At 43.9% G+C, this 26,842-nt stretch overlaps 1 protein-coding gene across 3 annotated transcripts; it reads right to left on the bottom strand.

The window, feature by feature from the left end:
- Positions 1–6,780: 6,780 nt before the first annotated feature.
- CBX1 (chromobox 1) lies at positions 6,781–25,965 on the bottom strand. 3 transcript variants are annotated; one of them, XM_032321112.1, is made up of 5 exons: positions 25,761–25,965; positions 12,034–12,210; positions 11,163–11,340; positions 10,495–10,589; positions 6,781–8,275 (listed from the first exon to the last, which is right to left on the bottom strand). In XM_032321112.1, exons 2-5 carry the CDS (start codon positions 12,171–12,173, stop codon positions 8,131–8,133), a joined length of 558 nt encoding a protein of 185 aa, XP_032177003.1. In that variant the 5' UTR covers positions 12,174–12,210; positions 25,761–25,965; the 3' UTR covers positions 6,781–8,130. The 3 variants fall into 3 exon arrangements, with proteins under 3 accessions (XP_032177003.1, XP_032177004.1, XP_032177005.1); XM_032321113.1 differs by lacking the exon at positions 25,761–25,965 and adding an exon at positions 25,671–25,693; XM_032321114.1 differs by lacking the exon at positions 25,761–25,965 and adding an exon at positions 25,384–25,478.
- Positions 25,966–26,842: the final 877 nt, after the last annotated feature.

Below are 26,842 nucleotides of genomic sequence, written 5' to 3'. Positions count from 1 at the left end.
CTGTGTGAACACTTGGGATTTTTCTCCTCTGTCCCGAGGTCTCCGTCTGCCTTTTTTTTTTGTTTCTTTCTAGGAGAATGAGAAGTGCATGTAATGGGGGCTGAGAGCACCTACCCCCAGGCTCTCGGCCACAGGCTGCTTCTCTACACCCCCAGTTTAGTAGAGACCCCAGTCAGGAGGACTGCCTGGGGGAGGCAGAGAGGGGAGCAACGCCAAGGTGGCCAGATGGTTCCAGGACCACAGTGTCTTTATTTTTAACTCTTTGCCACTGCTGCCCCCACCCCTGCCTGGCTCTGGAGTACAGTCAGCTCCAGACTAGCGGGAGTGAGTTGTGGGAAGAGAAGTGCCAGATTCTCCTCCCCGCTGGGGGACAGGGGGAAGGGGGATGTTCTGAGCAGTGGGGATACAAGGCATGAGCCTGGGGAAGTGCTTTTATAAATTATTTTCCTTGTAGATTTTATTTTTAATTTATCTCTGACCTGCCAGGGAGAGGAGAGAGAGAGAGAGAGAGAGAGAGATATGCTGTGAGCACATGACAAAATAAAATAAAATAAAATGGATGATTCATTCTGAAGTGCAATTTTTCCCTATTTTGAATTCAAATTGAGTAAAAGACCCCAGGAGGGAGGACTGGCCATTGTGTGGCTAAGGCAGAGCTCACAGGGAAAGGTGGGTGAAGAACAGGAGAGGTTGACAAATTTAGAAAGACAAAGTCTTCAGTACCCTATTAAACCTTCCGAGCAGTGCTGGTACCTCTTCACAGGGTTCTAACTGAATCCTCGGGGGACTTAGAATCCTTTTTGGGCTTTTCTAAGGACTAGGCGAGGTGGAGGTGCTGTCCCCTAGCCCAGCTCCTTGTCCGCTTATGAGTCAGTGCATTTTTAATGGCAAGCATGCCGTCCTTTCTCTAGTGGCCCCACCCGCCAAAGGGGTGCAAAGCATGGGAGAGCAGCCACACCAATGACAGAGACAAACCCTGAGAAATCCCTAAGACCGACACAGGCCCAAGGCTTGAGCAAGAGGACCATAGAACTAGAGAAGCAGGAAGCTAGACTCCAGGGTTTAAGGCATCTGAAAGCCTCCTAGCAGAGGTGAACAGAATCTGTTCTCCCTCAAAACACCTCCTTTAATATCAAGCTTACGAAGAGCTGGGTGCTTGCTGGAGCCGCCGCCACATGCTGGGTAAGTGCCTAGCAAATGTGAGGAACGAATGCTCACCTGGCAGCCTGTGACATTACCAGACAAGATTTAGGACCAGAAGCTGTGATCCCCATCGTAGAACCTCCTGTGTACCCCCTTGTGACCTGGCCTAGCCCCATAGTCCTTTATTTATTTATTTTAAAAGATTTTCTCCATTTATTCGACAGATCACAAGTAGGCAGAGAGGCAGGCAGAGAGAGAGGAGGAAGCAGGCTCCCCGCTGAGCAGAGAGCCCAATGTGGGGCTCGATCCCAGGACCCCGGAATCATGACCCGAGCCAAAGGCAGAGGTTTAACCCACTGAGCCACCCAGGCGCCCCCCCCCTTTTAAAAAGATTTTAAAAATTTATTTGACAGACATAGATCAGAGAGCGAGGAGGAAGCAGGCTCCCTGCTGAGCACAGAGCCTGATGCGGGACTCGATCCCAGGACCCTGGGATCTTGACCTGAGCCGAAGGCAGAGGCTTAACCCACTGAGCCACCCAGGCGCCCTGTCCTGTAGTCCTTTAATGGTGCTACCAGAGTATCCGAAGGGGTGGAACAGAATTCATAACATCAATTAATTTGTTTCTGTTTACACTGGCTTTTGTTGTTGTTGCTAAACCCCCATCTAGTTGGAAAGCATCCTCAAATGAGCTCTTTCCTAATTAGGAATTAGCTAATGTCCGTACGCCAGATAAAACCAAGATTCTTGAAAAAAGAGTAAGACTAAAAATTATGTTTGAAAAACTTTAATTCATCCTGATAAAAAATACAAATTATATATAGAAGAGTAAATTGTGACAAGTAAAACTCAGTCATGTTTTTGTATCCCTTTTAGAAATGTGTGTATGTATTTTTAAGTACACAATTAGGCTGTAACTTTTTATCTTGCTTTGCAATTTTAACCTAACACATTTAAATGTTTTTTAAGAGAAAAAAAAAAAAATCATCTCTCACCCTCTTAAGTGCTGCCCCTGCTCTGAGAAAGTACATTTTTGCCACCCTTCCCCACGTCCCCTTATGGAGAGATGTACAGTTGTGTCTAGGATCCTGCTGATTAGCTGGGGCTTTGAGCCAAGTTGGTCAGCACTTACTGTGGGGTTGACCTCTTTCTGCCGCTGGCAGGTGGAGTGGGTGCTTCAGCTTCTTCTGGCAGGAATAAGACAGGAGGACTTGAGTAATAAGGCCTGTCAGAGAAGCTGCTACACCTCAGACAAGTGAGAAGAGGTCCTGGACTCGGCAGGGAGATGAGCAGGCTTAACTGCGGACCAGGCTTCAAAGTGACCTGACCACGTGGCAGCAGAAGCCTGGTTTTGTCTGGACTCTAGTACTGGGCTCTGTCCAAGGCAATTTCTCCCCACATCCTAATTCACATGGGCATTCTGAAGTACACCCCTTGCTTCAGCATCTGCCCTACTACACAGATCTCACCAGTGAGGCTGGGGTCAGTATTTCAGTGTCACTAAAAATAGAAAAAATCCAGAACTGAGGGGGAAGGTAGTAAGCTAGAGAATGCTCAGGAAGCCCTGGCCTCCACCGTGGACTCCCGCCCAGACCGGGGAAAGCTGGACAGCAACCCGCCAGCCAGTGACTGGGGAGGACTCAGCACGCAGCCCGGCCTTCCTCAGGCAGTCTTAAAAACTACTATCCCCACCGCCTTCACGTCTCCTACCGCATCCAGGAGGCACTGACCTAGTTCTACATCTTCAGCTCCAACTAACCAGTCCGATGGCACCACCAGCAAGAAGTCCCTCTCACTCCTGACACAGCCTGCACACAAGCACAGGCAGCAGACTGCTGGCGGCCTTCCTGGAGGTCACTCTCCTGACCATGTGTGGAAACTGGCAAAACCCGCAGTCTTCATTGTCATGAGTGGCTAAGCCTTGTTTTCTTATCACTTGGACCCATCTGGGAGATGAAAGGGACTCACAGACCTTCGATTTGTCATTCTGTCAGCCTAACAAGAACCTTTCACCTTTCACTTTTCCCACAGAAGCCGCCCATCCTCCTTGCCTCTAGTTCTGAACCCCACAGTGGGGGAGCTCGGTATACACTTGGAGCCTAACACCTGGTTTGAGTTCTGGCCCTTGTTCTGTCCAGGACTTCACAGTTCACGTCCACCTGGATTAGCAGACAAACAGAATCCAGCACACAGACTGTCCAGAGGAGTTCAGGACCCAGTAAAGAGGTGTGTTCTCAAAATCAGTTGGAGAGAAACACTTGTCTTCCTCTCTGAGCAAACGGGAATATTACAGAAGTCTTAAAGCTGGTTCTTTTCCAGTCTAACTGCAGAATGGAGAGAGGTTGCATGGTATTTGTTACTTAATTTCAGATGCTATTTCAACCAGGGAAACAAAACCTAGTTTACACTTGGGAGGAGGCAGGGAAAAGGCTAAGGAGATGGTGTCTGTATTTTTTTTTTAAGATTTTATTTATTTGCCAGAGAGAGCAAGTGAGTTCACACAAGCAGGCAGAGAGGCAGGCAGAGGTAGCGAGAGAAGCAGGTTCCCTGTCGAGCAAGGACCTGGATGCTGGACTTGATCCCATGACCCTGGGATCATGACCTGAGCCGAAGGCAGCGGCTTAACCCACTGAGCCACCCAGGCGTCCCAGGAGATGATGCTTTTAAACACGAATTTAATTAGGCTAATTCAGTTGTCTTTTTTTTTTTTTTTTAAAGATTCTATTTACTTATTTGACAGAGATAACAAGAGAGGGAACACAAGCAGAGGGAGTGGGAGAGGGAGAAGCAGCCTTCCCACAGGGCAAGGAGCCCAATTTGGGGCTTGATCCCAGGATCCTGGGATCATGACCTGAGCCAAAAGCAGCTGCCTAACGACTGAGCCACCCAGGCACCCCAAGTTGTCTTAGATCTTAGTCCTTGGCTAGGGACTGAAGTAACAATTTAAACAGTGAGCCAGTGCCCCATGGCTAGGCCCCCAAGTTGTCCAGTGGGGTAAACAGTGGCTCTGGTACTACCACAAAACACCAAGGTTACAGTGCAGATCTGGACACGCTACTAAATATTTAAACACAAGCTATTTAATGTAAGCAACAACCACAGAACCAAATCATCAGTATATATTGTAAACTTATTGTTTCAGCCTTGCCTCATAGTCCTGCTGCCTCAATGGCCTAAGGTTAAAAAGAAAGAGGGTGAAAAAAAAAAACCCTAGAAAACAGACTACTTGCTCTACCTGCCCCCACTGAGCAGGACCAAGTATGGTTTTCTTCCCAGTGCAAGGCTTTCAAGATTCAGCAGTTTATTCAGTGGGAAGCTCCCAAGGCCAAGGTCAATTAAAAGTCATCCATACAAGATAGCTGAGCACCTGTGAGCACAGGTTAGAACAGCAGTAACTTCTGAAGAAAACCTCAGTGCTGGACTGTCAAACCGAGGTGATACGCAGATCACAGACTAAGGATTGTCTGTGGAATCTTTAAACTCCGCCATCACCAAGCTTCCGCAGCCACACACCAGAACACCCAGATGCCTCTGCCCAGATTGGTTCCTACTGCTAAAAAGCAAGATGAAGCCAAGAAACCTTCCTTTACTAATGCTGAACAAGGGCCTGGTAGCAATACTTGTATTTTCAGTCATATGCTAGAGGAGAAACACTAGCCTGTACTTAGTTCCGCCCTATCACTTTGAATTTTAAACAAGGTCTTTTTATCCTCACAGAAATACCCAACTTGCAAATCAGATTAATACTAGCATCTGAGACACATGATCAGGTTCATTTGATCTCAGACAGAACCTGGGTCCATACATAGTTTAGGATCTGGAGCCACTGTAGAAAATTTGGATTTCAGAGTTCTAGTTCCGCCAATTATCTTGGAGTAGCAGTTTCCTCTCATTTCCCCTTTCTCTGTGATGGGAATAGTGACTCTAACACACATTCCCACTGTCACAAGCCATAAAGATGTCCTGAGCACATAAGGCCAAACACCAAATGGCCATGTCAAAATCAAACTGACCCAAGCTGGAGTGAATTCTGAATTATAAGATTATATCTGAAAGTAAGTACTTAAAAACTCAACTATTAAAAATTCTTTATAATTAGCCCAAACTTTCAAATGACACAGAAACAATGATTCCTGAGCACTGTCAGCTGACAGACTGCCTCCATGGTCATTTACTGTACTAACTTGAAACTCAACTGAAGACAACGGAAGACACCTCAGATGGTGACTGGTCACCGGGTTAGTAAGCTCTTCTTGTCATATAGCTACTAAAGTCATCACCTGTCTCCTCTTCAACTCCCGGGTGGAGTCTACGATGACGCAGCTCCACTGACGCCATCCAACTCGCTCTTGTGCTGCCTGAAGAAATGCTCTCCGATATCTTCTGAAACAGAGGGAAGCTTTGTTGTGCCTCTGTGTACCTTTTATTTCCAACATTTCTGCATGCATTTGTGGCTTCAACAAGCACTTGAGAAAACTTTGTTATCAAAACTCTTCATCTAGACATGTGACAGCTGGCTTTCAAAGATAACAAAACTGTGAAAATCTATCCGCACTTCCGTTTTCATTATGCATTATCGATGCATTATCGATGTCAGCATCTTCCCAGGGCAAGAATGAGGGGGTTTTATGAGGGTTCTGGAATGCCAGAAATGGCAATTAAGTAGGTTCCAGAGGTTAAGACTAAAGCTGAACAGCAGTCCATTCTGGACACCTAGAAAGCTGAAGGCTAATTTCAGTGCAGTACAGAACCAGAACACCTCTGCCCACCTCACCCCAACTCATCCAACTAGCTAATGGCTCTGCTACTGCCAACCACAAGGACACACCAAGATCTCTGTGCAGAAGGGCCTCCTCCCCGGCTCCACTTAACCTCATCTCCCCAAACTCCTCAGAGGCTTTTTTTTTTTTAAGATTTTGTTTTTAGGTAATCACACCCAATGTGGGGGTCAAACTCACAATCCCAAGATCAAGAACTGTATGTTCTACTGACTGAGCCAGCCAGATGCCCCAAGGAGGCTTTTTGAAAAAAAATTTATGCATCAGTTTATTTATTTGAAACAAATGCTTTGTGCTAGTAAGTAGAGCTGATTTGATCTCTGGAAATCCCATTTTTCCTTTTAATAAATAACAAGAGCTTAGTTCCATTTTTGGTCTAGAATTATAGGCAGAAAATGACGTTAATAAAGTGGTTAACATTTTAATTCAGTAATTAAACATGAGGCCAATTCCTGAAAATTTCAGAGTTGACTATTTAGCTAAAGTGACACAAGTCTACAAAATACACGAGCCAAGAACTAAACCTACTTCAAAACCCTGTTTCCAAACATACCATGGTCTGGAAGTGCAAGCAGGTCAGTGCGCCAAACAAACAAACAAACTGTGCAATATGAAGACAGAATGATGTGACAAACTTTACGATCTCTGGAGTAATTATAAATGTTCGATAAATGTTCACTAAATAAATAATGATGAGACCACTCAAAGTTTCAGGCCAGACATTAGATTCTCAAGCCTACAATGTTCAAGAAATTAAACCACCCAACTGTGGAAGTTGTTTCCTTATAGGCTGAACCTATAAAGTAGTGAAAGGCAGGGAGAGTTTTTGGTAATACTTAATCAAGACAGAAATCAAAGATTATAAATCTATAGTTTTATTAAGACAAAAACCGACAATGTGGTATGAAGTTTACATTTAAACAAAGTTTCCACAGAAACCTAACACATGCCTAAAAAGATTTTACAATGGAGTTCTAGAATGCAGGTCTAGACGATGTCAAGAACTGATGGATCTCATGATTCAAGACAGCATTTTGGGTATTAGTTAATTCTTAGGATTAAAAAAATTTTTTGTTTTGTGTTTTAAAGTGAACCACTGCCCTAGTATGAAAGTTTAATCTTCTCCTGAGACCAGGGCTTTTGGAATTCCGCTCTTGGAAGTGATTCAGTGAACTTGTGCTGTCAGTGACTGAACTCTGCCACCAATGATTTCAGAGTTCAAAGTTCAAATAACAGGCTCCAAGAGTTTTCCACCCTAAGAGCAGGGGCCCTTGTCTTTCTCTACTCTCCCACTTTCTACACCACCCTCTTCCCCTCCCCAAACACCTCACAGCCAGTGGTGTGGATGGACAAGCTGATGTCTAAAACCTCGTAATTGGAAGAATCTTCTTATCAATTTCGAGAATTAGCACCTCTAAGACAGAACAATCTGCCTGTGAATACACTCCAATTAAACTCCCTCCTCAGCCAGTTTCCATCCCCAAAATGGCAGCTTTGGTAACTTATTAACTGGCTTAGTCCTCTGTCGGGAACAGCATAAGCTCAGGCAGGGAACACCTTGGCTTATAAATTTCAGGCATTCACAGCTTTTAAACAGTCTCTCACAGTCCTCATTTAGGTTGCCAATGACATTTTTTTGAAAAGATAAAATATTCTGGACACAGAACCGAATCACCACAAGTTTGTTCTTTCCACTGTTTTACCATTTCCCCAATCAGGCCCAAATTTTAACAAAAATGATCCTACCCATCTCTGTTCCTTCCCACCCTCAACCCTCCCACCCCAAAAAGATACACCAGTAATAGCCAAAAACTACACACATGCTACGCTGTAAAAATGCAGTTAACACTATTGGGAAGAAGGCTGTGGGTTGTGGAGATGCGCTTTGAAGATCTACAGTATCTTTTGCTCTCCCACACACCCATTCTGCAAGTTCTGTCCTTCATGGAAGGCCCTTTGCCTTTCTCAGCAAAGTACAGAACGGGCTGCCTTGCAACACTTCTCTTCCCTCCCCTCCACTGGGATGGGTGTGCAAACTACACAGCATGGAAAGGCTTTTAAAGCGCTTGGGCTGCTGTAGGGCACAGAAAACGATACTGGCTCTTCAAAGGACATCTTCTCAAGCCACCTCTATGGTGTCAAGTAGAACTCCTTCCCTCCCCACTTGAAACCCACAGTCAGATGTGACAGGGGCAGGTACTCAGGAGAGTTAATTCTTGTCATCTTTTTTGTCATCATCCTCCGAGGGGTAAGAATGCCACGTCAGCCTTTCCTCATAGAAGGATATGACCACCTGTGGGCACTTGACATTGGCTTCCTTGGCAGGGACTAGGTCAGCCTCATCAGAATTTTTCCTGCAGAACAAAGCAGAGAGACCCTGAGACCAGGTGCTGGTGGTCTCCTAACTTGGGTGACACAAGGAATAGGGCTTTAAGAGTATTAATTCCAAAAAAGTAGCCTAGGGAAGAGTGATAACATGGCCCAAGCAGCATTTAGTCAAGTGACATCCGCAAAGATCTTCTGTTGAAAATCCTCTCTGGGCATCTTTGTTAAAAGCTAAGTCATTTAACTCAATCTATCACACCTGAACCTCCAGGCAAGGCCAGGAAAAAAACATGACTCTCAGATTCTTCAAGAGCAGAAGAGAGGCTTCCACACTCTTCCAAAAGCCGTATCTCGGCTTTATAATAGAATTTAATACCAGATTGGGCAGTAAGATTTAATACCACTGGCTCTAGCCAATGCAGGTGGACACATTCTCACTGACTCGTAATTACACTGTTTAACGTTACCAAATGCCAAGCTCACACAGACATTCCACAACTCCCAGGTGGTTTGAAATGGTGCTTCAACACTGGGAAGTAGAAAATAAGGGACTGTTACATAATTCTCTGTATTTTTCTGGACTTTAAAATGGTTTCAAAATTTGAAAATCACATACATATTACAAAGAACTTAGGAATAAGGCCACTGGGAATCTCCTGGATGGGAGCAGCGGCATTAGGGCCGTTAGCAGTTCTATGATGGGCTCTCTGATGAGGCACCACCCCAAACTTCTAGCACCCAGCAACAGATAAACCAAAGCCAGAGAGCCCAAGGTACCAGGGTTGACTAAGCTGGTAAGGTATGTTTTTGAACAATGGACTGAAGAGAATGGGAGGAAAAAGGAGTGTAATCGTTGGGAGCCTAAAGCAGGCTGCATGAAAACAACACTTTCTGAGGGAAGTTCAGTCATTTCACAGCAAAGAAACATTTGGTATTTTGGAAATAGACAAGTATCTCAACTCTCCAGGAAAATCACCTTAAAATGAACTCGGTTTTATAATCAATATCCAACCTTTTATCTTAACCTGTAGAGTTACATTCAGGTAAAATCTTTACAAATAGCAGTAATTCAACCAAAAGGAATGTAATCTTAGACAAGATAGAAACAGTACCGTAACTCACACTGGTCACATGCAGACAGAGAAAATATATTCTAATTGGACTATAACTCCTAGTATCAATCCTTGTACCCCAAATGCACACCTTAAAAATAAACTTTTCTCCTATAGGCTAGCAATAAATCAGCTAAAAGATCTGATTCAGTGAACATCTAGGAAATGCAAAATAAGAAAACAAAGTTTCATCTAACTGTGACATAGCCTTTTAGTAGTGTCAAAGTTAGGCTTCTCTGGCCACCTTCTAAACCAGGGGAATTAGTGCAGACAGGAGTTTCAGAGAAGGTTCTAGACTGACAAAAGGACAAAATCCTCAGAATGCTGCCTTAAATGGCAAAAGTTTAGAATCATTCGCTCCTAATTTATATTTTAAGGACAATTATTGAGACCCACATGGGCGGGGTGGGGGGGTACGGAAACCACGCAGAACAGAGATGGGGCACAAGTTATTTTTCAACAAGCAAGAAAAGGGAAAGAAAGCCTTCCTTTGGACAGAGAATAGGGAGATTTTAGAGAATCTGGGGTCACAGTTCTTGTAATTCCAACACAACTGTTTTCATTAATCTGTTTCTGTGGAGTTTTACTACCACTGATACACTTCTAAGGGGGGAGGGGCGCGGAAAGCCTCGCTCTATGCTCAGTAAAGGGGACGTGCTGACCCCTACTGGCTGATCCTGGAATTACAGAATCTGCACTAAGTGGAAAGGATCTAACAAGGACAAAGACCTACAGAAATTCTCAACTAACCAGGAGAAGTTAACAGAACTTCTGAACCTGGGGCCAGCCCGATCTTTATTAAGGAGGTAGTACAAGGGGAGGGTGGTTCAATCACATTTCATTCCCCCCCCTTCGTTTACATAAGTGAAATGTGATCCTTCCCCATACCTTCTCCATTCTGGATTTTCTCCCACCTCCTAAAAAACCGGGCAAAGATCTGAGAATCCTAAGGACCCCTACCTGTAACTCATGAGTCCAGGTTGGAAGTCAGGCCGAGGGTCACTATCGAAGGACTATGCCATCTTAAAGATTTCACACTTGGGCGACTGGAATTTCGAAGGTCCAGCTCTTTTCTTCTGGCATGGAACAGATGGGGAGAAGAAAAAACCACCACACAGAGCCACTGGCAGACTCACCATTTCATCAGGAACATGAGTTCTCCACTGGAGTCTGTAGCTCCAATAATCCGCTCCGGCTCCAAACCCCGGGCAAAGCCTCGTGGCTTTTCTGACTGTAAAAACCAAATGGATGGAACAGCTTTTAATTATATGGTACTGTTATCCAGACTGAAGTCACTCCTGCTTCTCAGATTAATATAATCACGCTCTTGTCAGTACTTCACCAATACCTTGGCTCCAAGTCACAGGCCTTTTTGCAGCCTTCTGAGGGATTCTTCCATCAAGGTCCTGAGGTTCCCCATATGTAAAAAGGGACATACATCTCAAGCAAAATAAATTTTCACAACTATTTCTTCACCCTCAGAAGATAACTTACTTTAAGGTAATGAATAGATGACATAGCAATCTGACACCTGTAATGATTACAACACTAAAAACTACCTACCTACAAGAATGAATTTACTTGTACTTACTATTCTTGAATCTCAAATAAAGTAAATATAGATTATTTACCAGAATGAACCCCCAACAGTTTGTAAGCATTAGCCCAAGATTCAGAAGGAATGAGATATGGCTGCTGAGATCCAGGAAGCAGCTGAATGAAAGTGCTTACATTTAAAAATTAAAAGGGCTTTCAGCTTGCGAGCAGTAGAAATTCTGGCTAGTAAAAATTCTTCTCCCCTTACCTCTTCTTTCTTCTTCTTTGGTTTGCTCTCTTCTCCCTTATCTTCAGAATCAGAGTCAGCTTTGCGTTTGCCTCCCTCTGATTTATCTGTCTCATGTGCTGTTTTCTGTGACTGCAGAAACTCGGCAATGAGATCAGGGCAATCCAAGTTCTCTTCTGGCTCCCACGTGTTATCCTCACTGAAACCAGAGGGCAAAGTGAGTCACACTTTCCACTCAAAGTCAGCACACTCACACTAAGGAGACGCAAAGGATGAGAGCTGGTATCCTTGGAAAAGAGGAGTTAATGATAATGAGTAACCAGATTTTGCCCAAGACCAAGAACTTGGCAACGCTGAAATTTCTTGGGGAGTGGAGTGGGGAGGGGGACTTTTTAATACAAATTGAAAGCTTAGAAATTTGTCTTCTTCATAGGGAAGTTACTGTTTGCATACTTGAATTGGTCTAAAGCCTATACATAAAACTGGTTCTCAGAAATCACTGTCTTGCATTATAGCACTTTGTACATGTAGATGATTTTCCTAATTAGACTGTAAGCCAAGAAGGCCAGGCCTGGGTCACATTAGCCATCAGAGCACTCTAGGCCTTGCACATTACTAGACTCCTGAGAAATAGTCAGTACTAAATGAATGGATTTAGGGGCGCCTATGTGGCTCAGTTGTTAAGCATCTATCTTCAACTCAGGTCATGATCCTAGGGTCCTGGGTTCAAGCCCCACACTGGGCTCCCCGCTCGGTGGGTAGCCTGCTTCTCCCTCTCCCACTCCCCCTGCTTTTATTCCCTCTCTGGCTATCTCTATCAAATAAATTTAAAAAACCTTTAAAATAAGTAAATGAATGAATGAATGGATTTACCCAGGTTAATGAAACTTACTCTGAGAACCCCTTCCACTTTAGGAGGTACTCCACTTTGCCCTTTACCACTCGACGATCAAGAACTTTTTCCACCACATATTCCTCTTCCTCCTCTTCTAGCACCTCCTCCACTTTCTTCTTGTTTTGTTTCTTCCCCATAGTGCCCGCCAGTTTTCTGGTCTAAAGGGTGACGCTGCTGAAGTGGTAAAATAAAAAGGGCGTTAGGGCACACTTTTCTTGGCTAGGTGAATATTTGGATGGTTAGAAATCAAGGGACAGGGCGCCTGGGTGGCTCAGTGGGTTAAGCCGCTGCCTTCGGCTCAGGTCATGATCTCAGGGTCCTGGGATCGAGTCCCGCATCGGGCTCTCTGCTCAGCAGGGAGCCTGCTTCCCTCCCTCTCTCTCTCTCTCTCTGCTTGCCTCTCCATCTACTGTCAAATAAATAAATAAAATCTTACAAAAAAAGAGAAATAAACATTAAAAAAAAAAAAAAGAAAGAAATCAAGGGACATTACTGACTTTAATAGCATATGCTGCTTATATAAGTGTTCTGCCTACTCAGCTTCAGTATAAAATAAGTTTCCTTATCTATTCAGCTAGGAAGTTCGTGCATAAACAGCCCCAACCAATCTCATAGCAAAACTTCTTTATTCCTGCATATCCACTTAAAACTTTTAATACCTAGGGGAGCCTGGGTGGCTCAGTCATTAAGCATCTACTCAGGTCATGATCCCAGGGTCCTGGGATTGGGATCAAGCCCTGCATCCGGCTCTGCTCAGCGGAGCCTGTTTCTCCCTCTCCACTCCCCCTCCTTGTGTTCTCTCACGATGTCTCTGTCAAATAAATAAATACTAAAAAACAAAACAAAACAAAACAAAAAAACCCCCCACACTTTTTATACTATTCTAAGTTTTTTTTTTTTTTTTAAGATTTCATTTATTTGTGAAAGAGAAACAGAACAAGCAGGGGGAGTGGCAGGCATGCAGGACTCGATCCCAGACCTTCAGATGATGACCTGAGCTGAAGACAGATGCTTAACCAACTGAGCCACCCAGGTAACCCTATTCTTTTTAAGCTATTATGTTCCCAATACCCCTTTTACTACAGAGCGTGGTATCTAAAATATTAGTTAAACTGGGGGTGCCTGGGTGGCTCAGCTGGTTAAGCGTCCAACTCTTGTTTTCAGCTGGTCATGATCTTCAGTCAGCGGGGAGTCTCCTCTCTCTGCTCTTCTCTCCCCTCTCCCACCCCCACCATGAACTCTCTCTAAAATAAATGAATAAAACTTTTAAAAAACAAAATATTAATTGAAAGCAAGGCTCCTGAAAATAATGTACACATATCAGACATATATACATATAACCCTCTGATCCACACTTTCATATTACTGGATTTTAGCTTTTACAGTGTGAAGTAGCTTGTTCTACTTATTAAACATCTGGCCTAACTTCCCCCCATTTCTTTGCATTGTTAAAACACCTCTCCTGAGGGGCACCTGGGGGCTCAGTGTTAAGGTTAAGCCTCTGCCTTCTGCTGGGGTCATGACCTCAGGGTCCTGGGATCGAGCCCCACATCATGCTCTCTGTTCAGCAGGGAGCCTGCTTCCCCCCACCCCGTGTCTCCCTCTCTGCCTACTTGTGATCTTGGTCTGTCAAACAAATAAAATCTTTAGAAAACAAACAAAACAGAAAAACACCTCTCCTGAGTCTCAAGGTTCTTTATGCAGTCTTTTCTGAACGCCACCAATGACTTTCAACTTGAAAGTTTCTTGTTAGTTTCTTATTCTATTTATGAGGTGGAGAAAGACTCATAAAAATGCCAGAATGACCACAAAATCCTCTAAACTGGGACACTGCAATAATCTGGAAAATGATAGGAAAAAAAGAAGAGATAGTTATCACAGATAATAGAACCTGAGTTTATTCTTTTGTAAAATACATCTCCAGGCTGGGTGACTTCTGGTGCTTAAATCCTAGTCCCCTATAAATCTAAAATCTATTTTTAGTCCTTCAAATACAACTCTGACTGCTGGTAGGCTTAATGCATTTGTTTACCAATTTGTGTCAGTAGGTGGCGCCATGAGATATCAATACAACAAAACTGAGCTACAAAACTGGCCCAAAACCTGCAAATTGATGGATCACAGTTGCCCACAAGGAGATACAAAAAAATCAAGGGGCGCCTGGGTGGTTCAGTGGGTTAAACCCTCTGCCTTCAGCTCAGGTCACGATCCCAGGGTCCTGGGATCGAGCCTGGCATTGGGCTCTCTGCTCAGCAGGGAGCCAACTTCCACCTTTCTCTCTCTGCCTGCCTCTCTGCCTACTTGTGATCTCTGTCAAAGAAATAAATAAAATCTTAAAAAATATATATATAACAAATTTTCATAAAAGTCAGGCCCTGTGTTATCTACATTAGTAGCTGTATCTGTCTTACTCACAAAAAGCAGTTACTGCCCACCTAATCCTGCTACTAGGAACCAAAAGGGTCAGAACAGCTTCTGGTTCGTCTCTACTACTACTGCAGGCCTCCTCTCCCTCTATCATTAGCCTGGTCCCAAGGAGGAAGAGTCAAGGAACAAAGACTATATCCTTTAGGTTAAGTAAAGAAAACCCCCCAAAGGGGGAAATCTACAGTGAAACCTCCTTTCTTTACTCACTCAACTCATTTTCTTAAGAGCAACTCAAAAAAGTGAAGAATATAGAAAACAGACTCCTGCTTCTTTCTGAGCTTTCTTACCTGGCTCATCCCAGCATCTATCTCAGATGGAGGTATATTCTCAGAGATTCTCAGCCAGGTTAACAACCTAGGTTTTTCCCTTATTTATAGGTAGTTCTCTAGGGTCCTGAGTAAGGTGTTTGTCAAAATCAGTGAAGTAGATTATAAATGCAACCCACTCTTTCTATAGAATCTAGCACCTTCAGACGAGCCCAAGAGGCCCCCTGTAAGTATTACAACATGCCAATGTTTCCAAATGGATTTTTTTTAAGACTTTTTGTTGTTGTTGTTGTTTTTGAGAGAGAGAAGGCAAGAGTTCGAATAGGGGAGGAACAGAGGTAGAGGGAGAAGCATACTCCCCATTCATGACCTGATCCAAAGGCAGACACCTAACTGAGTCACCCAGGCAGCCCCCAATTGAATTATGTTAAGAGAAACCCTCTTTCCCTGAATATGGTAGCCTCCAAACACTAGCAGGGACATCCAGAAAGAGGACTCTCAGTTGGAACTGCTTGGCAAGGAAATCTCAAAGAAACTCAAATCAGTATAGTAGCAAAACAGAAAGAAGCCTTTTATGAACACAACTTGCCACTCCCCCCTAAGCATCCTGGAAATCAAATTATGGCATCAAAAGTGCCATAATCATCGAACAAATGGTCAAAATTTACGACAGGCCATGACAAGAGGTGTACATTAAAGGCGAACAGTTCTGAATTAACTCAGAAATCTTAGTCCTTGGACCAGTCTCCTTAAGGCTTATCCCAATGTTGCAAGACAAAAAAAACCTAGAGTTAATCTAAGCTGTTATAACTTTTATCTAGATATTTACCCGGGTGGGACCCCTGGCTGGCTCAGATGGTAGACTGTGACTTCTTGATCTTGGGATTCTGAGCGTAATAAGACCCACACTGGGTTTAGAGACAACTTAAACAAACTTACTAGGTCTGCCACATTTTAAGCTGCCTAGAAAAATACACTAATACTGAATTTAATTTACAGAGTGCAACCTGATTTGATCCTCAGAACAATCCCATGAAACAAGCCACTCAGGTATTACCGACACTTCATGGGTAACAGAACATTTACACAAAATAAATCACCTAAGATCACACACTTAACAAAGAGCATAACACCTCAATAAGGACATACAGCAAGGCTGAGCCCAAAGCCCTGCTGCACACACAGAACTAGCAGCTAGCCACATTCCTGTAGTATGGAGGGAGGCTTCTCTTTGGCCTGTACAAGGACAGGACAGAGGTTACTTTTCCTTAGTATTTTATTTATTTGAGGGAGAGAAAGAGCACGAGCATGGGGAGATACAGAAGAAGAGAAGACGACGACTCTCTGCCGAGTAGGAAGCCTGATGTGGGGGCTCGATTGCCAACCCTGGGATCATGCCCGAAGCTGAAGGCAGACGCCTAACCAACTGAGCCATCCAGGTGCCCCAAGACAGAGATTTCTTTTAATGGATCTTCCCTACAATTTGTCATCAGTAAATAAAGAAGTGACTGATAATGATTTTCTTTCAGAAAAGACCTTGTAAGGTATGGTATTAAAAAACCAATGATTCTTAATTGGTTACTGGAATACAAAGGTTTGCGTTGTTAAATCAACAGGCAGTAACAAAGCCTTGGTTTGGTTGTTAGTCCCCCAAAAAGTTTTTGGATTCTCAAATTGGCATATGCTAGATGATGCTGAAATTTTGAAGTTGAATACCTACACCAAGTAGGCTGGAGAGAATACCAAGAAAATGCCAATTTTAAGAAACCAAAATTTATCTAGAGTGTCCCAATGAATCCAGGGATGGTATAAACCTGAAAGGCCACAAACTCATAGCTGTATCAAGAAGAAAAAAAGCACTGTCCCGATTCTCCCCCTACACACCTTCCACCAGGAGGTTAGAAGCTAGAAAACAAGAGAGGAACAATGCTACTTGAAAGCAGAAGGCAGTATAGTATCAGATACAAGAGAAGGCATTTTGTTTTGTTTTTGAGGAGCTGCTACTGATTTCTTGCCAGCTTGAAAGATCAAATTCCAGATGTCAGGACAGGTAACTATCACAAACCTGTGAAACTAAAGCAACAGCGCTTTGAGCTAAACGCTAAGGAGCATTCAGAATGTTGGTTTGGTAAGGTGACCACCTTTATTAAGAAAGAACTCACAGGAAAGCAGACCTTGAGTAGGGAGCTTTCTTTCATCTACAGATGAATCAGAATCACCCATGGAGTTTATAAAATTGGCATCCAGATCCAGTGACACAGAAAGTAGGGTGTGCATTATTTTTAAGAAACACTGTTTTTGTATTTGTAATATAATACATGTATTTATATTCAATTACAAAAATATCTAATGTAGGAAATCAAAAGTTCCTTGGCCCAAAGCCTGTCAAAGCCTGTTCTCATTCTTCTATACATAAACTAACATAGATATACACTAAGTGCAAACAGATTATCATAGTTCTACAACTTGCCTTTTTTTACACTTTGACACTGTGTCATACAGATCTCAATTCCTAACAAGCTGCACAGTATTCTGTATTGTAAGGACATATCATACTAACCATCACCAGGCAGGAAAATATGGGTTGTTTCAAATTTTCTATGATAACAAACAATGTTGCTTTGACCATGGTATCCGCATTTTTAAAACCTCCTTAGGTGTGGGGCACATGGTGTGGTGAAGTTGTTAAGCATCTGCCTTCCGCTCAGGTCAGGATCCCAGGGTCCTAAGATTGAGCCCAGTGCCCTGCATTGGGGCTTGGGACCAGGATTCGGGCTCCCCGCTCAGCAAGAAGCCTGTTTCTCCCCTCTACCACTCCTCCTGCTGTGTTCCCTCTCTCACAGTCTTCTCTCTGTCAAATCAATAAAATCTTAAAAACAAAAACAAAACACTCCTTAGGTGATCTGTGTGACTCTGGACTTTAGGGTCATGAGTTTGAGCTCCACATGGCCATACAATTTACTTAAAAATAAATAAATAAATAATATAATTAAAAGCTCCTTAGGTGATTTGATGCATATCCTTGAAAGCCATTGCTATAAGAGGACTGGGAGAAACTACGTTCCTCAGGTGAAATGACACACATTTCAGACATAAATCAATTCTTAAGAGTCACCTCAAAGGCAGATGAACAATTTTACTTTTTCATAGACTTGAGAGTAAGATTGGAGCAATAAACTGATGCTCTTGAAAACAAAACCTTCTCTATTATCACATTCAGCATTATTTAATCTAGACCTTTTCTTCATTAGCAATGCAACAACAGGAAGAGCATTGCCTGAAGGATCCTCACAGTTCTTTTCATCAGAAGAAAGCTAGTATGAGGACAAGATGGTTATCTTTCCTGTCCCTACCTCTCAAAACAACTTTATGCCTAAAGGCAATTACATATATTTGCTAAATAACTCAGTTTCCAAATAGATCTAACAACCCTCATGGGATTCGTCTGAGGTGAGCTTTTATGACCTTCTGGTATTAATTATCCATTTATATATTTGCAAATATGTCCTATTTCATTAATTATTTACTGCTTTAAGCTTAAAGATAGCTTTTTGAAACCCAATGCATTAAGTACTCAAAAACAAAACAGCACGTCTATCCTGTGTGTATGACTGAAATTCACAGCTAAGTTTTTTAAAACTGGAGAACAGCTCCAGAACACACTCAAGAAGAACTCAGGTCTGGCTGTTATGAAGGAACCAGTAATTACGAAACAGAGAAAGCAAAATCTCATTTCTAGACGACCAAGAGAGAAGAGCTGCCAGAAACTGAAGAATCAATCACACTTCATGTATCTCAAGTGTAGGAATTTCTTCTGCTCTTCCTTTTATCTGGCCAACACAGGAAAATAAAGTAACAATGCTCTTGTAGTAACTGGCAATAGGGACTTAGCTCAGTATCAAGAAAGATAAGATAGGTGAGAAAGGGTAAATTGTGAACACAATGTAAAGTTTCAACAAAATGGCTTATCTGTGGGGCGCCTGGGTGGCTCAGGGGTCTGCCTTCGCCTCGGGTCATGATCCCAGCATACTGGGATCGAGTCCCGAATCAGGCTCCCCGCATCCGGCTCCCTGCTTGGCGGGAGGCCTGCTTCTCCCTCTCCCACTGCTTGTGTTCTCTCTCTCTTTGCCAAATAAATAAATAAAATCTTTATAAAAAACTGCAGATTTCTTCAAATCATTATCTGTAAGCATCTGAGCTGAAGTACACTACACCTAACCAATCAATCGTAATTACCTTGGGCTTTGACCCATTCTTTGACTTGACCGCTTCCCTTACCTAAGATGTCAGGGTCAGACGTTTCCCTAAGGCCCCAGACTAGGTTTAGGTTATTAATTCTTCCTATGAACACCCTCTTACAGTATTCATCATTTAACAATTATCTATTGGATGGGGAACCTGGGTGGCTCAGTGGGTTAAGTAAGCCTCTGCCTTCAGCTCAGGTCGTGATCCCAGCGTCCTGGGATCGAGTCCCACAACTGGCTCTCTGCTCAGCAGGGAGCCTGCTCCCCACACCCCACTCTGCCTGCCTCTCTGCCTACTTGTGATCTCTGTCAAATAAATAAAATAAAATCTTTTAAAAAAATTACCTATTGGATACCTGTTATGTTTAAGGTGCTAGAGAAATGGGGTGAGCAGGAGAGACAAAAAAAAAAAATCCCTGGCCTCTTAGAACATATAATCTAATGTGGACGAGCTGAGCACAAGTGGGTATATGTGCATGCATGTGCTGGCAGAGAAGGGCACACACAATAAGCAAGAAGGTATTAGCGATAAATGCTATGAAGTACCTTTAGATTAAGTAACATTTAAACTGAACCCAATGACAAGGAGACAACTTGGCAAAAATCAGAAACACACACCAAGTTGAGGGAATAGTTAATTCAAAATCCTTAAGTGAGAAGAGCTTGCTTTGTCTAAGGAACAGAAATGTGACCAGGGAGAAACAGCAATGCTAAAGGAATGGCCAGTAAGGACATGATAATTATCGTGCATTATCACTCCCCATATCACTCCTCCTTTCACCTAGCTCACTTCTCCATTCCTCATTTTCCTTCTGCCTCTTTTTTTGCCTCTATCTTAGGTTTAAGACCTAAGCATTAATGACCATGAAAGTTTATAACTATGGCTCTTCCAGCATTTAATACTATCTATTTAAAACCAAATAAAATCAATAAGCATTGGGACGCTTGGGTGGCTCAGTTGGTTGGACGACTGCCTTTGGCTCAGGTCATGATCCCAGAATCCTGGGACCGAGTCCCGCATCAGGCTCCCAGCTCCACGGGAGTCTGCTTCTCCCTCTGATCTTCTCCTCGCTCATGCTCTCTCTCAGTGCCTCTCTCTCAAATAAATAAATAAAATCTTAAAAAAAAAATCAATAAGCATTTACTAAAACCCTGGGTGGCATACAGGGGGACCAACTCACTCTGGTGAAAGCACTGAGAGTTCCATATTGAAGGGACCCTCTCACACCCAGACAAACGGAGCTGTTTGTTGAGGCCAGCAGGATACACAGCTACACAAGAAGCACAGGCTTTTGAAAAATCCCTTAATGGTAAGTAATAACAACATAATAACTAAAATCTGGGATGCCTGGGTGGCTCAGTCAGTTAAGCGCCTGACTTCGACTTGGGTCGTGATCTCGGGGTCCTGGGGGCAGGTCCCACATCTGCTCTCCACTCAAAGGGGAGTCTGATTTCTCCCTCTCCCTCTGCCCCTCCCTCCCCAGCTCGTGCTCTCTCACTTTCTCTCAAACAAACAAATAAATGCTTAAAAAAAAAAAAACTAAAACTTATTGAATACTTAAAACAATGTATATAAAGGCATTCAATCCTCACAGTAACTCTATTAGACCCATTTCATAAATGAGAAAACTAAGGCTTATGACAATTTCCCAAAGCCCCCACAGCCAGGCCTGAAAGATAAAAACATATGAAACAATGCAAGTTGAACTTTATTTCAATAAGAGAAACCATAAAAGTATGTCCTAACTAGCAAAAGAAACATAAGCAAGAGTAAGTAGTCACAAAAGCACTAGAGGGGCTTGGAAGAGTAAATGGCTAGGGTGATTAGGAAAGGTTTTGGAGAGTTTGGATTGAAGCCAGGTTCCAACAGCATTTGAAAAGGTGGACTGAGGAGGGTAATTTGGCCTAAGGAACTGTTGTGAACAAAAGCAATGAGGCACGTCTGAAGTAGACAGTGTGTAAACCAGTTTGGGCGGAGCAGACTGAATAGGAAAGTGGTAGGTAACTGCTAAAAAATTTTCTACAAGGTCCCTCCCTTCTCCTTAAAACAAAAAACTCCTCAGTGCAATATCTAACATCCTTTGGTTCCAACCATTTCATACTTCTACTCCCTCACAAAACCTACATTCCTGTCAAAACTATAACCTGAACATATCCTTGGTCATTTCCTCCATGCAAGGCTTTATTACTAACTAGTGTTCCTGTCCAACACCAACAGTCAAAATCCTAGCCATCCTTCAAGACCAAATTTTTTTTTTTAAAGATTTTATTTATTTATTTGAAGAGAGAGATCACAAGTAGGCAGAGAGGCAGGCAGAGAAAGAGAGAGGGAAGCAGGCTCCCTGCTGAGCAGAGAGCCCGATGTGGGACTTGATCCCAGGACCCTGAGATCATGACCTGAGCTGAAGGCAGCTGCTTATAACCCACTGAGCCACCCAGGCGCCCCCTTCAAGACCAAATTTAAACACTACTTCTGCCATGAAGCCTACCCAACCCAAGTCAAGTATTATTTCTCTTTTCCTTGTGGCTGCTAAAGCATTTTTCTTCTATTTTTACTCAGACACCCGATTAAACAGTCCTGTGTAACATGCTGAACCTTCCTTGTATGGACAGTAAGGATGGATCTCAGACTCCAAAAATCAGGGAATAGAAGTCCAAAGCTGTCAGTGTTTTAGAGAATGATCAGTAAGCGGAATCTCATCTGCAAGCCCAAAATGTAAAACAAGAAAGAAGTACTCCTTCGCTGAGCATTAGCAACTATATACCAGCCATCAAAAGGCAGGTGAAGGCATGTGTGCTATATACTCCATTTGTAGTCCTCTTGACTCATGTTTCTAAACTGCTGTTGGCCTATTTGTAAGCTATGGCTGTTTGGGAGGCAAATGCTTTCCAGCTGGAAAACTTTACTGAGTAAAAAACAAGAATCGGTGCCACATACCCAGGAAGAAGTTTCATTTTTAAAGGAATACCTGCTCTTGAATTCCAGGACCAGGACTAGAATGCTGGTGTGTTAGTAAAATTAGAATTTTATCCGAGATGTGTCCAGAAACTTAGCTACCCCTTCCAGTATGCTGATGTGGATGAACCGACAACACAGTTTTGGGCTGAGGGGCCACAGGTATGTGCAAATATTAGTAGGACACGGTAATAAACGTGAAGCAAGTCTTTTAGTTTAAGTGGAAATAAAGATGATTAGAAAGTTATCTTTCTACAGGGTGCCTAGGTGGCTCAGTTGTTGGGAGTCTGCCTTTGGCTGGGGTCAGGATCCCAGGGTCGTAGGATTGAGTCCCCATATCCGGCTCCCTGCTCAGTGAGGAGCCTGCTTCTCCCCTTCCCACGCCCCCTGCTTGTGTTCCCTCTCTGTTTCTCTTTGTCAAATAAAGAAATAAAATCTTTAAAAAGGGGAAAAAAAAAAAAAGAAGGAGAAGAAGAAAGTTAAACTAGAACTATGGCTAAACTGGAATTAAAACCAGAGACGAAAGCATTCACAGATAACAAAACAAAACCAGATTATTGACACTAACCTCTCAAATACCACAGTTCGGTTAGGCCCTCAATGTGTTAGCTATTATTAAAGAGAAAGGCACAATTTCACAGACAAATCAGGCAGCTCCTTCTAAAGGAACTAAAGATTTAATACAAGTTATTCAATGCAAATACTGAAATGATCTTAATTTTGTCCCTATTTGAGTAACTTCTCCAATTAACCTTTAAAAGGCTATTCAATTTTTCAGTAGATTTCACTATCTGGAAACACTATTTAACTTTATGCAAAGAATGAGAAAGATTCTTCAAGATACTTTCAAAACAAAATATTCAAACTATAGCTTGCTGTTGAAACCCAGAACCTGGGACCTCTCCTAGACCTTGAGTAAGGTATTTAAAATTGCCACTTACATAATCTACATACCAAGGTGAGTATACTGAAAACAGAGGCTATGATAAGCATGCCAAGGCAACAGTTACAGTCTGCCCAATGTCACTGATCAAAGATAGGAAAGCTTATTATTTAAGTGCACATTAACTCCTGAGCCCCGGGTTACGCTCCCTGCTGATCGGGGAGCCTGCTTCTCCCTCTCCCTTCGCCACCATCTTCCCACCCCCATCCAATCCCTCTGTGCTCTCCTGCTCTCTGTCAAATAAATAAATAAAAATCTTTTTATTTTTTTTTTAAGATTTTATTTATTTATTTGACAGAGAGAGAGAGAGAGATCACAAGCAGGCAGAGAGGCAGGCAGAGAGAAAGGGGGAGCAGGCCCCCTGCTGAGCAGAGAGCCCGATGTGGGGCTCAATCCCAGGACCCGGGGATCATGACCTGAGCCGAAGGCAGAGGCTTAACCCACTGAGCCACCCAGACGCCCCAAATAAATAAAATCTTAAAAAAAAACCACAACCCACCTCATTCTGCTAGCACATGGAATTCTAAGATCTCAAAGCCATATCCATTCATTTAATAATCTGAAAGACCTACTAAGTGTCACACACTTAAGAGGAACAAGCATACACAGCCCCCATCTTATGTTAGCCTATACACTAGCCATTAGTATTTTGTTCTAAAAACTCTTGAGAAATAACCTATAAAATGAAAATCTATCAACTCTAATGCACAATCTGTTATATCACCAGAGGTAGTATATAAACAAGGTTTATGATGGAGAAACTACAAGAAAAATGACAAAAATGCATCAATTCTCTTTTTAAATGGTGTGATCTCAAAAAGAAACATTTGCCTAAGTCCCTAAAATGGGCACAAGAAACAATGGTTGCTTTTTGTTTTTTTAAGTTTATTTAACTGTAAGTAATCTCTACACCAACATAGGGCTTGAGCTCAGGACCCGGAGAAGAAGAATCACATGCTCTTCTGACTGAGCCAGCCAGGTGCCCCTATTTACTGGATCCTTCTTTTCAGACGTTTGGTTAGAAAAGTATCAGTATCCTGCAAATACAAACGCATACGGCTAAGGTATCCTTACTAGGTCCCTCTAAACCAAGAAGCTAGAAGCACCAGGCTATCCACTATTTACATTTTTAATGAAAAAACAATTCAGGCTACAGCGGCCAAAGAAGAAAAATGGCACCCAAGGGAAAACTGGAAAAGAATGAGAATCCTGAACCTGCCCTAAAGCTTTATTAAGGTGTGACCAGTTCCAACAAGTTTCCCTCTCAATCACACTACTTACAATATAAATGTCCGTAAGCACTTCGGGAGGAACACAAGCACCCATTTCCCCCATTGTATTCGTGCTTCCATTCCAAAACCTTGGACCTTTTTTTTTTTTTTTTTTAGATTTTATTTATTTTGACAGACAGAAATCACAGGGAGGCAGAGAGAGATGAAAGGAAGCAGGCTCCCTGTGAGCAGAGAGCCCGAAGTGGGGCTCGATCCCTGGACCCCTGGACCCCGGGATCATGACCTGAGCCGAAGGCAGAGGCTTTAACCCACTGAGCCACCCAGGTGCCCCGAAAACTTTGGACCTTTTCAGAGCTCTTCCAAACTGCTGACAGGAGTCTTAATACAACTGAGGAGGCTATCTTACCCAAGCCAGAGTTTCCAGTATAATGAAATCTTTTTGTAACCTCCACCTAAATCAAGTTAAACCATACAAATCTGCATATAAGGCCATCCAGGAAAAACCTTCATCTGAAGTATTGCTCATTTTGCATCAAAATTTTCCAACAACAAAGAAAGGCTAGCTAAAAAAATAAATAAAAATCACAAGAGCCTAAGAAACAAATCTCACGAGCTCACTAAATTTTCCTGTCTCCCCATTTCCCACATCATCTCACAACCTCTCTAATTCCTTAAGGATGTACTCATCCACGCGCTTCTACAATTTCACTGCCCTTTGTGAACAGTGACGATCCCAGATAAAAACTTATGGAACTGTGAATCAAAACAAGCGTTGCACTTGGGACGTTTGAACTCCCTGAAGGAATCAAAGAGTGAAGATAGTAGAAAATCTGGAAGAGGAAAGAAATCTGGTTTTGTCCTTTCTTCACACATTCTTCTTAGAGCCTCCCCACTGTGTGAGGGTCCATCAAGAAGCAAAGGCGGCCAGTTTTCCTTTCCCCTTTCACTCCCTACAGAAACACTCGCGGGGCCTCCGCCCTACTTACCCCAACAGCTCCTCCCCCTTTAGATCCAAGCCTGGCACATAACTGCCCCTCCCTCTCCTAGTACTATCTCCAGTTTAACCAACAGGTCTCCTCCCCAAGTAGCACACCTAGGGCTGCCCAGTCCCCTCTACTATTTCCTCGAAGTTACTTCTCCTGAGTCCGGCGAGCGAAATGCCTCTGGCAGCGCCGGCCGGACCCATATTCTCAGGCTGCGTTCGAAACCGAGGGTCTCGCAGTCGTCACCCCTGCCCAGGAACATCCAAGCATCAAGGCTCCCCAGCCTGTCCCCTTACCAATTTACTCGAGTGTTTCCTCCCCAACGCAATCCGGCAGCCGCCCACCCAACCCACGTAGCATTGTCTTGGTCTACCCAGGCCCCGAGGAACAACCCGCCAGAGCTCGGCCCACCCCAAATCGCCTCTATCTCATGCTCAGAGTACGCAGCCCGCCCCGCCCTCTCCATCCTTCTCCCGCCTGGCGCCCGACCCCCTGCACCCGGCGCGGAGCTCAGCGCGGGAAGGGTGCGGGACCGGGTGCGGTCCCCGCTCCCAACCGCCACCGCAAGAGCGCGGCCCCTCACCCAGGGCTCCCGCCGCTGCCGCCGCCGCCGCGCGCCTCTAGCGCCCGCCCCCCCCCCCGCCCGCTTCCCCGCCTCTAGCGGGCTCTTTACCTCAGAGCAGCGCCCAAGAGCCCGAGAGGAATCGGTGCCGCGCTAACGGCGCGTCGCGTTTGGCCAGCCGGGGGAGTGGCGCCCAGAAAAGCAACAAGCCGGTGGCCGCAGCCGAGCCCCTCACTGAAGCGGCGTACCGCAGGCCCCGGCCAACGGCCCTCCCCTCAGCCGAACAAAAGAGCCTCGCACTCGGCGCTGCCCGCCTCCCGTACCGCGCAGGCGCGACGACCCTCCGCACAGCAGTGTGGGACTCGGAGTCCGTCCCAGACTACAAGACCCGAAGTGCTGTGCGCGTCCTACGCCGCCGCGGCGCGGAGTTTGCGAGGGTTTCGGGGAGTTTTAGTTTTTTTAACTGCAAGCGCCGCAGCGAACGTTGTTTTTAGAACGTTGCCGCGTAGAGAATTGGAACTTGTGGTTCCGCAAGCAAACTCCGTGGTGGTTGGTCCGAAATATCAACCACTTCTGGACAGTAATTCACATCCTCGAAAATGTTTAATCGAAATAGGTTTCGACGGGCGCCTGGGTGGCTCAGTGGGTTGGGCCGCTGCCTTCGGCTCAGGTCATGGTCTCGGGGTCCTGGGATCGAGTCCCGCATCGGGCTCTCTGCTCGGCAGGGAGCCTGCTTCCCTCTCTCTCTCTCTCTGCCTGCCTCTCCATCTACTTGTGATTTCTCTCTGTCAAATAAATAAATAAAATCTTTAAAAAAAAAAAAAAAAAAAAAAGCGAAATAGGTTTCGAACCAGAGCTTCATCAAATAAATAATTTACGAAATCCTCAGTTTCCGCCTCAAATTTGTTTAAAGATCCTACTTCGTCTTCGAGGTCTTACCTGACCCTTTAGACTAGTTTAGGTCCCCCTGGTAGTTGTCATCATGGCATCCTAAACTTACCTTTTTCATCGGCTGTGCCAAGGAAGAGCTCTAGTGCCCAACCCCCTTACCCCCCTAAGCACTTCTCACCCAGCCACCTCCCAAAACATAGAAATAGGTAAAAACCGTAATTGTTATTCTTTGAGACAAACGGTTTGGTTCCGATTTCAACTATATTGCTGTCCCCAGTTCTGTTCATACTGGAAATTCAGCC

The sequence above is a fragment of the Mustela erminea genome, chromosome 18 (assembly GCF_009829155.1).
Source record: "Mustela erminea isolate mMusErm1 chromosome 18, mMusErm1.Pri, whole genome shotgun sequence".
Classification (NCBI taxonomy): Eukaryota; Metazoa; Chordata; class Mammalia; order Carnivora; family Mustelidae; genus Mustela; species Mustela erminea.
Note: the sequence above shows the minus strand (reverse complement) of the source record. Positions and strands in the feature narration are given on the sequence as shown.

Excerpts from the sequence above, each read along its gene's own strand:
- CBX1 (XM_032321112.1), bottom strand. The coding sequence starts at position 12,173 with ATGGGGAAGAAACAAAACAAGAAGAAAGTGGAGGAGGTGCTAGAAGAG. Across the intron at positions 11,341-12,033 it reads AAGTGGAAGGGGTTCTCAGA|TGAGGATAACACGTGGGAGC; the intron begins GTAAGTTTCATT and ends CTCTGGTTTCAG. Across the intron at positions 10,590-11,162 it reads CAAAGAAGAAGAAAGAAGAG|TCAGAAAAGCCACGAGGCTT; the intron begins GTAAGGGGAGAA and ends TGGTTTTTACAG.